General features: G+C 50.1%; 1 protein-coding gene across 1 annotated transcript; it reads left to right on the top strand.

The window, feature by feature from the left end:
• The first annotated feature begins 10,993 nt into the window (after positions 1–10,993).
• On the top strand, positions 10,994–13,105 carry mgst1.1 (microsomal glutathione S-transferase 1.1). The gene is made up of 4 exons (XM_086202397.1): positions 10,994–11,300; positions 11,516–11,689; positions 11,770–11,861; positions 12,048–13,105. Exons 2-4 carry the CDS (start codon positions 11,585–11,587, stop codon positions 12,292–12,294), a joined length of 444 nt encoding a protein of 147 aa, XP_086058523.1. The 5' UTR covers positions 10,994–11,300; positions 11,516–11,584; the 3' UTR covers positions 12,295–13,105.
• The last annotated feature ends 1,614 nt before the right edge of the window (positions 13,106–14,719 follow it).

The raw sequence follows: 14,719 nt of genomic DNA, 5'->3' as shown, positions 1-14,719 counted from the left end.
TGCATATTTACCAGCACGTGTGTGCGCAGCAAATTAAGTGTCAAGTTGAATGATGTCCTCTGATGACAGGAACCACACAATGAGCGTATTATGTTGTGCCACAGCTCCACTGCAGGTTTGTCACGGTGAATAATGTTAATACAGTAGCAACAATGACCATTTGTTTGCCTGTAACCTTGGTTGTAATGTGATGTGTGGGCTTGTCTGGTGGCTGGAGGCCAGGTGAGGTTGAACACACACTCTCACTGCAGGGATTTATGGCGTCAGCCTGTTATAGACGGAAAACTTTCTCAGACTTTCTTTTCTTCTTCCCCGCATAAATCTGGGGATAAATCTGGGCTACAAATTTCACACAGAAGAACTTCTTTAATTTCATCAGCACTCCTGACTGACAAGTATCATTATGGATAAAATTATCTTGGTAATTATCCTGCCAAAAAAAAAGGAGATTTATATCCCTTTGTGAGGGCTGAGAGGGAAAGCATGGGATGTCGAGTGGAGAGCGGTTACGCGGCGCTCTGCGACGAGGGAAGAAAGTGCTTTGTTAAAATAGCGCCCTAATGAGGCGCTGCAGCCCCTCCCGCTGCGCCGCAGCCCAGCCTGGCCTGATCACCCAGAGTGCATTGCTTTTGTTCTGCCAAACCGCGGTGAGGAGTTGCGATACGCCCGCTTCGCCGTTCGCTATTAAAGAGTCAGATTTTTTTCCTATAAATACACATTTCAGTCTCTATTTGTTTTCCGCTGCAACATCTGTCAGAACGTGTTCCTGCTCCAGACAGCGAGATGCTTTTCATGCCGAGCAGCTGCCTTTGTTTTGGAAACTTGATTTTTCATGTTGTCTTGAAAATAAAGACTGGAGATCTGATCACTGAAAATACTTCAAACATGTTGACTTGCAACCACAGAAGTCGTCTGATATAATTGCCTTTTTGTTTGCCGGAGGAAGATAGATTTCAGGACTTAATTATGCATGAAATGACTCTTCAGCAGTGTGTCAGGGTTACCTGATCATTCCTCTCCTGCTGTCTCTGTGCGCTGGTTAGACGCCCTGACATCAGCTGAGATATGAGATTTTTGAGCTCCGTTGAACAAAAGTTTAACCCAGAAGATGCCGAGGAGTCCTGCGACCTGACCGCTGCGCACGTCGTTTGTTCCGACCATTTGATACGGCTCATTTGTGGCAGGATCTGGTCGGTTGTGCCACTCAGATACTGGGTTTGGATTCAGTGAGCACCGTTGTCACGGAAATTAGAATCCAATACAAGTTTCCTGCGTTTCCTCCCCTCTGTCCGTCCGCTCCCTCCACCTCCGTATATAGGAGGTCTTTTACTGACGTCACACTTTGGGGTTGTCATAATTACCTCAGCCAGTAGATGGTGTCAGACACAAGCGTGGTGTTCGTTGTGCTCACCGCTTGTATTTACCACCCGTCTGCTCGTCTGGAGGGGACGCAGGTGCGGATGTAGCAGCCGTTTTGTTGCATTCGTGGCACTGGTTAGGATCATGTGTCAAATACTGATGTTTCACAAAAATATTAGCATAAATTGGAGAAGGACTATGAAGATTCCACCAGCGTCTGATGCAAGACCAAATTCATCCACCAGCACGTCCTTCTGCTCTCTCACAAACTCCCAGCATGCAGCGGGGCTATAAATGCTGAGTGAGAGCTCATTATCAGTCAGAGCCGGCCGGCTGGTCAGCTGACGACCTGAAGTGAACCAGAGGCATTCAGGAGTTGTGGTGACACACAGAGACCCTCAGACGCAGAGCAGGAGGACTCAGGGACATGGAGCTGCTCTACAGGCTCCGATGGGTCCAGCAGCTTCCATCCTTCAGGTTCTGAAGGATATCCATCGATCAGTGATCGATGACGGCGGGCTGGCCTGTGGAGAGGCAGCAGGGACGACTGAGCTTTGATGACTTCATCATGTCAAAGAACGCAGTCATGAAATCCGCGTCCTGATGTCTCTGCAGCATTAACATGCTTGCTCTGAGCCACAACGTCAACCCGCAAGTTAGAACGCTAATGCCTGTAGTTTCAGAAGTTGTGACGTCCTCACTACATGCCCCACCCCTTTTTTGGTTCAAGCATTGAAGGTGCGAGGCCATAGTTTGTGACATCAAAGCTATCCAGTCTTCTGACCATCACAGAGCCATCCGAGCCATTCGGTGTCACCAAACGGGTGGCCAGTAAATGAGAATCGCTCACGCAAATCACATCACAGGTGTGGCTGCTGAGATCGCCGCCAACTTGGTGTTTTGTCAAACTGTTGAATAAACAATTCAGTTCAGCACGAACGTGAACGACAGGAAGGAAAGGAGACGGCAGGGTTGGAGGTCACATGGCCGCAAGAACAGAAGAGAGCAGAGACAGCAAAACAGATGTTTGCGTCATTTATTCATTTGAGCTAAGAGGGCGTGTCTCTGTGTGTTGCTGGCGTGTCTCTGCGTGTTGTTGGCGTGTCTCTTGGTGTAGTTGCTGTGTCTCTGCGGGTTGTTGCCGTGTCTCTGCGGGTTGTTGCCGTGACTCTGCGTGTTGTTGGCGTGTCTCTGCGGGTTGTTGGCATGTCTCAGTGTGTTGTTGGCGTGTCTCTGCGTGTTGTTGGCGTGTCTCTTGGTGTAGTTGTCGTGTCTCTGCAGGTTGTTGCCGTGACTCTGCGTGTTGTTGACATGTCTCTGCGGGTTGTTGCCATGACTCTGCGTGTTGTTGGTGTGTCTCTGCAGGTTGTTGCCGTGACTCTGCATGTTGTTGGCGTGTCTCTGCGTGTTGTTGGCGTGTCTCTGCGTGTTGTTGACATGTCTCTGCGTGTTGTTGACGTGTCTCTGCGTGTTGTTGGTGTGTCTCTGCGTGTTGTTGGTGTGTCTCTGCGTGTTGTCGGTGTGTCTGCGTGTTGTCGGTGTCTCTTCATGCTGTTGCCGTGTCTCTGCGGGTTGTTGCCGTGACTCTGCGGGTTGTTGACATGTCTCTGCGGGTTGTTGCCATGACTCTGCGTGTTGTTGGCTTGTCTCTGCGGGTTGTTGGCATGTCTCTTGGTGTAGTTAGCATGACTCTGCGTGATGTTGGCGTGTCTCTGCGTGTTATTGGCGTGTCTCTTGGTGTAGTTAGCATGACTCTGCGTGTTGTTGCCGTGTCTCTGCAGGTTGTTGCTGTGACTCTGCGTGTTGTTGACGTGTCTCTGCGTGTTGTTGGTGTGTCTCTGCGTGTTGTTGGTGTGTCTCTGCAGGTTGTTGCCGTGACTCTGCATGTTGTTGACGTGTCTCTGCGTGTTGTTGGCGTGTCTCTGCTTGTTGTTGGCGTGTCTCTGCGGGGTGTTGGCATGTCTCTGTGTGTTGTTGGCGTGTCTCTGCGTGTTATTGCCGTGTCTCTGCGTGTTATTGCCGTGTCTCTGCGGGTTGTTGGCATGTCTCTGTGTGTTGTTGGCGTGTCTCTGCGGGTTGTTGGCATGTCTCTGCGTGTTGTTGACATGTCTCTGTGTGTTGTTGCCGTGACTCTGCTTGTTGTTGACATGTCTCTGCTGGTTGTTGGTGTGTCTCTGCGTGTTGTTGGTGCGTCTCTGCATGTTGTTGGTGTGTCTCTGCGTGTTGTCGGTGTGTCTGCGTGTTGTCGGTGTCTCTTCTTGCTGTTGGCATCTCTCTGTGTTGTCAGCATGTATCTCTGTGTTATTGACGTGTCTCTGCGTGTTGTCAGTGTCTCTTCGTGCTGTTGCCGTGTCTCTGCGTGATGTTGGCGTGTGGGATTGATTCCAATTGCAGCTTGCAGCTCTCCAGCGGCATCGGTTGGACGTAAATGGAGCGCAAAAATATTGGAAACACCTCTTAATGAAACGCGTTCCAGTTCAACACCTCTGACGAGGAGCTCAGTGCTGTTCTGGATCACGTGATCTGGGACAAGTGTTCTCAATGGCGTGTCTGATGACTGCAGCACAGTTGCTGATTCAGTCCAGTGTTTGATGGCGAGTGGCGACCACACAGGAGCTTCTAGCTTCACACCTCCAGCCGGCAGTGACGCGGCCTTTAAACGCTGCCAGATGGACCGCGTGGCGCGATCACGCCGCGCTTCAATGATGGCATGCTAAAAAGGTGGACTCATAATGAAGGTGCTGAGCTGCTATCAGTGCTGAGCGAGAAGACAAAGCCTACAGGCCTGAGCCTAATGAGCAGCTGTGTGGCCCTCATTAAGAGAGCAGAGCAACTGCTGATCCTTAATGAGCTTCTTCATTAAGAGCAATTTGCAAGGGGACGGTCTGCAGCAGCCAGGTTCAGCACCCGAGCACCGGCCGGTACCACTAACAGGGGACACCATTACTACAAATACACTCGGAGTACCACTCATCACCTGAGCCTGCTACTTCCTAGCGTCGCATGCTCACATTGACACGACCACATGATGAACGACAAAAAACAAGAGAGTTTGATGGCCCTAACCAAACCAAACGCCTCATTGAGGGCGGAGTCAGAGATGGAAATGTGATTTCTTCAATATACGATTAAAGTCTAATGATTGACAGCTGGAAACTCGAGGTGGAGAAGCCTGAGATGCAGCAGTGGTCAGTGGAGGTCACGAAGAGACCAAACCTCACCCCTCTTTTTCCATCCGAGCCCGAACGCATCCGGGACACTCAGGGAGGCTTCCATTCTACGAGTGTGACAAATATTCCAGATTTCTATCCTGGAATGAGAGTGAAATCTCCTGTCCTGGAATATCAAAAAGCCCACAGATCCTCATCTCCTCCCTCGTTGCCTCACGCCTCCGTCACGCAGATCTGACATCGCTCTGATGATCTTTGGAGGAAACGCTGGGCAGGACAAACGCCGCCGGTGGCTCTCTAAAGCTGACAGCAGATGTGGTTTTCACGTGCAGATCAACGGGTGTTCGACGCCAGCGGAGACGAGGACGGTGAAGACAGAAGGTGACGGGACACGTTGGTGCGGGCAGAGGACGGCCCGGCCGACTTGCCGCTTGGCAGGGTTACAGTGAAACCATTAGGGGGTTCACTAACTTGTGGACACGAGGACTTTTGGGCCTGAGCATCACAGCGCCCCCTGCTGGCAGCTGGAAATGACACTTTTTTTCCCCCTTGCTTTGACGTCGCTGCACGCGCTCTGAATGCAGGGCGATCGAGTCAGGTGTGTTGCAGAGAGGAGAAGTGATATTTGTACACAAACTTTCAATTCCAGCCTTGACGGATTGTGAGGATCGCTAAGAACATCGTGCGACTTTGTTCCTGCCGCCATGTTAGCGTCTGGAAAACAGAGGCTTGTCGCCCCGGTGAGGAAAGTCTCCCTGTGACTTCCAACTGGTGGTAATAGTGAACTAATCCAGCAGCTCAGTATGATGTAATGTGTGTGTGTGTGTGTGTGTGTGTGTTACTCTCAACAAACCCTCCTGATGTGTCCCCTCAGGATCCCCCCCCCCCTTCAAGCGGTCTGGATGTGACAGTTTCATTCTGTTCCAGCTCAACAAATATCAACCAATTACTGATATTGCAGCTTGAACCATTATTCTGCTGTCAGTCCATCAGTTAATATCATTTTTGTGGTTTAGGCTAAAAAATGAGTCCCGACCGTCATCTGTACAGGCTTATCGGCGCGTCGCTCCTGTCGGGCGCGAGGTGATTTTCCTGCCACCCTCGGGGCCACGGAGATGTGAATGGGGGTCAAATGAAACCCAATTGGACGAGTTAATCACATGATATCTATGGTTTATCCCACAGGTTGCAGTGAAAACGCTCTCACTTATCAAGGCTGTCAGCCGGGGTCACCTTCCAAATCCTGATTACATGCTGCCAAATTTATTGTGCGCCGCTGCACCTCTGCAATTGCATGCACTCTGAATTCTGCTTTCATTGATTGGCGGCTGCATGTGACAGTTCTGGAAGTAATGTGGACACCGCGGCTGATCAATAAAAAAATGTATGCGCCCAGAAGCTAGGAGGCATTCTGTAATGAAATCAATAGCTGTGCTTGGCTTCTGGCATTAAGATCATTGGCCAGGTTGTTATTTAGTCATTGTTGTCCTACACCAGCGGCGTAACCTGGCTACCATAAGAAATCAATGGCGGCGCAGCGCAGCCAGCATCCCAATTACTGGCAGGGCTGGCGAGGAATCAATGCAGCTTTTAGCCATTACGCCTCCTTGAGGGAAATCACAGGACATTATTTTTCTTGGGGAATCTGCGGCACAGAGGTTGACGCCCGGCTGCTGATATTTAAGATCCATCGGAGGAACTCGGAATCCTGCAGCCCAGCATAAATAAAAGAGGGAGAAAAGGAACGTGTCGCTGGCAGGGAAACTGAACCCTCACTGACGCACAAATAGTGAACGAAGAGTGGCGACATGGGACGTTACTGACAGAAACCTTTAGAACACGGACCTCACACACACTCACACACACACTCACACACACACACTCATCTATCTATCTATATATATATCTATCTATATATATCTATATGCATACATTTTTTTTTAATTGAGAAAAATTAAAATAATTAGTTTGCGCTGAACTTCAAAGGTAAATTGGGTGGAGTTGAACATGTCAGGTTAAATTAAATGAATTATCAAGTCAACAAAGCTTTTATTTAATTTGTTACAATGTAAAATAATTGGTTTCCTCCACTTTAAAAAAACAGTTCCCTCAATTTTAAAAAAATGTAGGTTGAAGGAAATCATGAACGTATTTCTATTTTTTGGGTTCATCCAATGTTTCTGAAACTAAAATGCAATAAAAGATTTTATCTTGTGGCCTCAAAGCAACATAAAAGAGTGTGAAACATTTTGTGTGTCCAAGTGACCACCGGGAGAATTCTCCTGGTTCTGCCCTCACAGAGATCCTGGTAGTGTCTCTGTTCTTGGTGGTGCTTCTATCAGACCTGGTCCAGTTCTAGTCCAGGACCTAGTGAGGGATTCAGGGGTGTTTCTGTGGACGGGGTCATTGCTGCCATGCTGTTATCAACTGTCTCATCATGGGAATGTTTCCTTTGCTTCATCACTGATGACTCAGACATGGTACCGGTATCAGAGTCACTGGGAGAATATTCCTGGGCTCTCACTGGTCCAGAGAGTCCTGGATCAGGTACACACACCTGATGGTTGCTGAGCTGGCCTGGATTTGTTTTGGGGGTGAACCTAAACTCCAGAACCGCTCACAGGCTGCGGGGTGTTTGTGTATCATGTTCCTCCTTATTGTGTGTCTGATTTTAGCGTTGGAGGTTCTGAGGGGCACTTTGCTCCTCCAGAGCGGCGCGGTGACGCCAGCCTCGCGTGTGCGGAGCAGAGAGGAGAAACCAACACCGCCTGTGAGCGCGTCGCCTGTTATTAGCTTCATGCTTCCACATGTATCAGCATGTCAAATCACGGAAAACACGCCTTGGGCCAAATAGACACATTATCAACATTCTGTTTCTCTCCGGCAGACACAACTTCCCCTAACAGGCCTCCAAACTGGCAGCTACCCTCCCAACAAAGTGAATGTACTGGGCGTACTGGTGTGTGACAGGGAGTGCGGCGGTGAACTGGGAGAAATAACAAGATTGTTCTCTTTATCAGGTGTTTTGCACTCACTTTTCAAAGCAGCTCACGCTGGCAAGACATGGCTCTTTGTTCAAGCTGGGAGTGTTTCAAGCACCTGGCTCACAAACACGCCACATGACACATGTTTGATTAAAGAGAAATGACAGGAGCTGCAGACAAAACTGATTCTGACTCCACGCAGCTCCAGTCTAGCCACAAGCTGGAGACGGCGTGTTGACGCAGGTTTGATGGAAAGATGAAGAGCAGGGAGGAGAGACGGGAGTGCGGGATCCAGGAGGAGGAAATAACAGGGCCCTTTCGTTTCCAGGAGGAGTCGTTTACTTCCTGACATCTTACACGCATCTTTAGCCTGCAGGCCTGAAATGGTCATGACCTCAATAGCAACATCCACGAGTGAGTGAAGGGCGTCTCACCGGATGGCGTCGTTTCTTTAGGAGGGAGTGAACCATGTTATGGCGTCACCGTGTTCACGGCCCCTAAACTCTCCTGGCACCTCGATCGACTTTATTGATCCAGTTTTTACTGACAGGAAGATGGCGCGGGGGGGGGGGGGGGGGTGATGCCGTTAGTCGTCTGTCCCTCCCTTGTTACCACAGCAACATGGGGGGGTGGGGTTCCCTTCAACATTTGCCGCAAAATCTCACTGGGACACAAAGATGAGCTGAAAAGATTACTGGGGTCAAAGGTCAAGTGCTATGATACGTAGGCCTGTGTGCTCGCCACACGTCCACCTCCACACACGCGGCAAAAACAACAAAGCGTCACACAACTGGAGCAGAGACGCATTGTACAATAACAAAAGACGCGTATGAGCAGGCGTCGAAGCCAGCGGCCGCGTTCATGACGATCAGACCCGGCGTGGCAGCGACGAGTCAGCAGCCTCAGACTCTGAATGCAGGGTTGAACACCAAAGTCTCCTCCCCTCAGAACGCCGCCGAGACGCCGGCTAGCAAACGGAACGTAGAACCTCATGGTGCAGAGGAAGAAGAACCTGCTCCTCCTGAGCCATCAGTCCAAGATGGAGGAATGAACGCCTTCATGACGTCACCACGCTGAAACTGACGTTTTTCTCTTTGTGCTTGTCAGTATTTTTGAGGTTTTTAGAGAAGTTGGTCCCGTGTCCTGAGGGAGAAGAGGGAGACCTGCTGCGGAGCCTCCCGGGATAAACCCATTTATATGTTTGTGTAATCTGGAATATTTCATGAGGGAGAAGCTTAACTGGAATGTTGAAGATGTTAACGTGGTCGTTGTGGACCGGCGCGTCAGATGGCGTGGGATCTCACCGCTGCCTGGACGAGGAGCTCACTGAGCCCCGGATCCTGGCGTCCCTGCGTGAGTGGTTCAGGCAGCTGCAGCGACTCTGGTTCATGTCCTGATTCCAGTTTTCTCAGCGACACCATCAGGCTGTGACGGTGTCGCTCTGGTCGTCAGACTCACACCTGGAGCCCTGAACTGAGCTCCTGACCTGGACTATGCTGACCATGTGACGCATCTCCATCGTAATGAATGACTTTGGTACTCAGGAGTGAGCAAAGGCTGAGTGTTCTCTTAGCCAGGGGCTCAGCCAGCAACCTTGTGTTGTGAAACTATGCCAGCCAGCTCTTTGGCTCTCATCAGATCTGAGCACCTGTATTTTCACTTAAAACTTGTTAAACCACCTCAGAAAAATGAGTTGAGAATATGAAGGTGCGCAGTTACGGAAGCAAATATATAGTATCCCTGAAACACGTTTCCATAGATACAAATATTGGCTGAGTAGAGAGAAAAGTGATGGTAAAGTATATGACACGAGCTGACCCTCAGGAGGAGCGTGGCGCCACCCCCTCAGCTACTAGGTGAGGGGTGAGACGGTTGCCAGGCAGCAGATCCAGCTTGTTCTGGTGCAGCAGACCCGCAGCAGGGAGGCTCCCCTCCGGCAGCGCTTGGACGCCTGCAACTCAACATTTGGATGTTTGGTTTGAAGGGAACTTCCAGCAGCTTTTGCAGGTAAACATTCCAGCCCCTGGACGTCTCCTGAGAGCAGCCGCCCTCACGCAGGCGACCACAGGAATCCACAGGTGCTCTGATGGGCGTGAAGTCTTGCTGTTTCATTCTTGTGTTATTTTAAACTGTTCAGAGGACACAATCTGGACAGAGACTCTGAGAAGTCCCGAAACTGAAATCTCTTTGCTGAATCTCTCCAGAGTTCAGCTGAGAAGCGGACGAGACGCCGGGGGCTTTCACCACTTGCGCCGCTGCCGGCATCGTGAAGCTGATGGGACCCTTGACTGCATGCTGCCGCTCCGTGGACAGGTATGGGTCAGCGGCGGGGCCTCCACGCCTGCCCCCCTTACATAAGCCTCCAGGACACTGACACAGATGTTTTTGTAGAAAATGCTGCCTAACAAGCTCTTCAATCCTGGGTGAAAGGGGGAGCCCCGTCCCTGAGCCCCTCCCTCCGCCCTGGAGGCCCTCATCCCTTCATCAGGGAGGAAGATGTGGACGAGGCTGCTGAGAGCTGCAAGTCTCAGTCGGGTTTTTTTGTTTTGTTTTTTAAATGTTTTTCGTTTTCGCACGTTGTAACACACATTTGAAACCACCAGATGTCTCCAAAAAGCTCCGAGCAGCTTGTTTTTCTAAAATGTAAGGAAAAGGAAACACAATGTCGTGAATGGTTGTTCGTCTCTGTGTGTTGGCCCTGCGATGGACTGGCAGCCTGTCCAGGGTGAACCCCGCCTCTCGCCCCTAGATGCTGGGATAGGCTCCACCCCCGCACCCCTAATAGGAATAAACGGAAGACAATGGATGGATTGAAACACAATGTTTGCCAACAGGCTCAGATTATAAAAACGGCATCATGACATCACAAGTGATGACATCACACAGCTGATGGACAAGAGACGGGTGAAGAGACTCCGTTTGTTTGTCGCTTTGTGTTCTTGCCACAGTAAATTGTGATCAGACAGTTCCTGTTGTATTACATGCAGAACGTCATATTCTGCATGTTTCATCTGCTGGCTACTGGTCACGCCCTCCCTGGCGTAGCCGCTTCTCAGTACAGTTCTGGTCCTCTAGACCCGGACCCCCCAGCAGAACCCCACTGCTCCGTGACGTCTCCTCCGTTCCAGGCAGCGTGTGATTGTGTGTCCTGGGGCCCGCTGTCATTATTGTTGTGTATCAATAAGACATTTTGGAACAATGGAACATTCACAAAACTAGCCAGCGTGCTATGAACGCAGATCAACAGGAAACAGATGACCAGCGGCGTGGGCTCAGGAGTTGGGGGGGGGAGGGGTCCATGAGGCTCCTTCTCAATAAGGTGCAGGAACTGCACTGACACCTGAGACATTGCAACTCTGCTGCGGAAGCTGAGGAATGTTTGCTCCGCCCCCGTGTTGCTGTCACGCTGCTGCAAGTGGGTCAGGTTACAGAATGAAGCGTCGCTCACCGGTGGGCGGGCCAGTGAAGCTCACAGCTGCACGTTCAAAACCACGACTCTATATCATGTCCAGATGAAAGGCTTTGACCGGCCGAGTCCCTGTTCTCACGCCCTCACGTTCTCTGCGAAGGAACCACAGCTGTGATTATTACCAACGCACACTGACTACGGATCCTTCAGCCTCACCTTGATTCAACTTGGCTGCTGTTTCCATCGCTGTTATCACTGGAAGTACGAGCAGAGGTCGTGGCTCCTCCCACATGTTACACAAGCGCTGGAGGGGCGCCAGGCGGAACTGATCCTTGGACTCCATCGACGCTTCTGTGCTGCTCGCACGGTGCACGAGAGGTAAGCGCCACATTCTGCACTTGTACATAGTTTGTGAGTTCATCTTGGTCTTAATGAGAACGTTCTAACGCCACAGCCGTGGCGTGGAAAGCTGAACAGAACCGGTGGGGCTGGTGTGGGTCGGCGCTGCAGCTGTCGGCTCCTAACTGAAACATTGGCCGCGCGTTGATGATGTAATGTTCCTGTGATGTGATGATGTTCTGACATCTGTGCAGCATTAGATTTGGGTTCCTGCTGTTCTCCAGAGGCCCCTCACAGATAGAACGTCAGCTCCAAGCATCACGATGGACAGTGAGATCCTCTCAGCCTTCTCCACCCACGCCACCATCGTCATCTTGAAGATGATGCTCATGGCGCCTGTGACCACCTACTTTCGCCTGACCAGAAAGGTGCGTCCCCCCTCGAGGCGGCGCGCTGGCGGATGAGTCCAGGAGAGCTCTGACTGACCTGCTCTCTCACGTCTCTGCAGGCTTTTGCAAACCTCGAAGACACCAAATTAATTTCCTCCAGAGAAGACAAGAAGCTCATTTGTGTGGATCCCGATGTGGAACGAGTCCGCAGGTAAACTCACCCACTTCCTGTTTTCTCATGTCCACATCTAAATGCTTCAAACTGGGATTACTGGGAGGTTTGGAGGAGCAACTCCTGCTGGCCGTCTTGATCACGGCTGGAGGATTGGACCTGGTCATGTACGAGGCCTCACCTCGCTCTCCTGATCAGATGTTAGTGTGTGTGGTTCTTGTCCAGGTGTCACCAGAACGACCTGGAGAACATCATTCCCTTCGTGCTGGTGGGTCTGATCTACGCTCTGACTGGACCCCCACTCTCGTCTGCTCTGCTTCACTTCCGCCTCTTCACCGCCTCCCGGATCTGCCACACCGTCACCTACCTGGGGGCTTTTCCTCAGCCCTGCAGGGCTCTGTGCTTCCTGCTGGGGGTGGCGGTCACATTCTCCATGGCCTACCATGTCCTCGCTACAGCCTTCGTCCTTTAGACACGACGATGTGTGAACCCGTTAATTTGTGGGAATTCTTCTTTGTGTTTTTGCTGCAACTTTATTTGATCCATATTTTCTGCAGGCATTCAAGATGGCAGCAGCCTGCATGTCCACCTGTCCGTCTCACTCCCGTCTCATTTCTCCTTCTTGTACACGTGTGTTGTCCAGCTGCATGTATGCGTCTTCTAGTTCATGTAATTTGTTGCACGTGGAGGAGGAGCTGCAGAGAGCAGAACCGGTAAACACGCAACACGGAACGCATGGGGTGGAGTTGAGCGGAGGACTTCTTCATTTGCACTGATAATCGTTCCACGACAGTCGCGCAGCCTTGACTCTGCTGTAAAAGTCGTTTTATGGTCCCTGTTGTTACCGATAGCAACACCCACCTGACCAGAGGGAGGAGGCCATTTTGTCTCCTTCCTGTATGAAGTGTAAGATGAATCTTTCCCCCGGAGCTCAAACCACTAACGACTCGTCTGAGTGTTTTCAGCTCAGAGTCTCTTCTCCGTCCATGCGCTCAAAGGTTCTGGGCTGCAGACGACAGACGACCAACATGAAGGAAACGTCTGGTCTGTGGTCTCGGGTTCAACATTAGCCTGCCATTCAATTCTGAGGGTCGCATTTTTGGCACGACCACCTCACCTGTGGCGCTACGTGGAAACAACGTCCAGGTCTGCTCAGTCCATGTTGCTCACTGTTGCTTTCAATAAACTCATAAAATGTCTGTAAACAAGGAAATCAGCAGAAATAAACCCCCAACCTTCCTGGAGAAAGACGAGGAGTGTGTGACTTTACGAAACGCATCATTCTGTGTTCTTCATTGAAGGGTTTGATGTTGCCATGGTGATCTGGACACCCAGACATCCGCAGCGGTGCATCTGTCAGGCTGGATGAGGATTCTCACGCCAGCTCTCGATCGCATGTAAATCATCAGAGCAAAAATCTTGTGTTTCTGTATCAGACTAGTTGGACAAATCCGTCCTCACACGACTCGCAGGGGGAAACAGGCGAGGATGATGGCGGCGCTTTACCAGCCCTCAGTCAGCACCCGGCGCTGAATCCACGCAGGTCACGTTTATCTGACGGCGCCACAAATATCAGTGATGACAAACTTCACTTCATCTTCCATTCAGAGACAAAAGAAATCACTCAGCACTTCACATCCAAGCACTTCCACTGCACTGCTGCTAGAAATACTTCGGTATTCAGTGTAGTATTTGTGTGAGTTTTTGAAAATACTTTCTATAAAGATAATTACAACGATGAGGAAAGATACAGAAACAGACAGATTTATTTTCATATTTCAACTTCATGAATTCATTGTGACGTTTCAGCCTTCACTTCCTCACTTCCTGTAACGTAGTAAAACTGTGTACTGATACTCTCACTTTGACTGCACTGGTACTGGACACACAGGCCCACGCCACCAGTTCCTCGCTGGCTTGCTCCTGACTTCTGACCTTCTTCATTTCGCCCTGATGATTTCACCTCACGTGGACCTGACAAATAGAGCAAAGACTACCACGCACTGGAAATCGCTTCCATTAGTTTCAGCTCTTGCTTAAATTAGCAGAAATTAACTGAAAATCAACGCATGCGTTGTATTTTATCTGTACATTTTAAATTATATTTTTAAATGATATTTTAACACATATTTTGGTTCATTATTCACTTCCGTTACTGACTGAAACAGATAAAAATAATCACATTTTGATTCCACGAGCAGCTAATGAATGACTCATTTGTAATAATGTGCTGCCAGCTGATAAAACAAACACAAAGAATGAAGCCATTTGAGTAGGAGCTCGAATTTTGGCGATATTGAATGCTTGTGTGCGTAATCCAGTGAGTGGGTTTGAACTTTGGCACACATTTGTATGCAGTTATTCTCTCCCTGGAACTCTGCAGCAGATTGAGGACACAACTCTCCTGGATGTGCCCCTCTGAGGTGCTCCTGCCGTCCACTAGAGGGCGACATTCTAAAAGTCAACGGAGTTGCTCCTCATTAGGAGTCATTTATGGACCAGGTGCAGCTCATAAAAGTGCCTCAGCTCAAGCAATTAACTTCATTAGCTCTGCTGAAAACATTCCTCTGCATATCCCACAATGCTGCTTTCAATTCATTTGCAACCAAGCTGGGTGCACAAACACTGGGCTGAACGGAACCCTCTTATGGAAAGACTGAGCGCTGAATTAAAGCAGCGCGCAGCAGCAGCTTTGGTATCACTTAACCCAATTTGCTAACATTTTTGCAGAGAATAGCTGTCATCATCAGGCTCCCAGGTGTGTTTGCTGTTCGGATGCAATTAGCCTGCTGACTTGTTTAGATATGTCAGCTGCTGATATGATGAATGCGTCGCGCCGCACGTGAAGGTGACTGGCGTCGGCACGGAGCAGTGAAACCCATGGGTGGGCACTGTAA

The sequence above is a fragment of the Aulostomus chinensis genome, chromosome 4, assembly GCF_037954235.1.
Source record: "Aulostomus chinensis isolate RoL2024-O1b breed Wild chromosome 4, RoL_Achi_v1.0, whole genome shotgun sequence".
In the NCBI taxonomy this organism is placed as follows: domain Eukaryota; kingdom Metazoa; phylum Chordata; class Actinopteri; order Syngnathiformes; family Aulostomidae; genus Aulostomus; species Aulostomus chinensis.
This window is presented reverse-complemented; position numbering and strand designations above follow the sequence as displayed.

Bases quoted from the DNA above. Each gene is read 5' to 3' on its own strand.
- mgst1.1 (XM_086202397.1), top strand. From the start codon at position 11,585: ATGGACAGTGAGATCCTCTCAGCCTTCTCCACCCACGCCACCATCGTC. The intron at 11,690-11,769 runs GTGCGTCCCCCC...ACGTCTCTGCAG, and splicing joins ACTTTCGCCTGACCAGAAAG to GCTTTTGCAAACCTCGAAGA. The intron at 11,862-12,047 runs GTAAACTCACCC...GTTCTTGTCCAG, and splicing joins GATGTGGAACGAGTCCGCAG to GTGTCACCAGAACGACCTGG.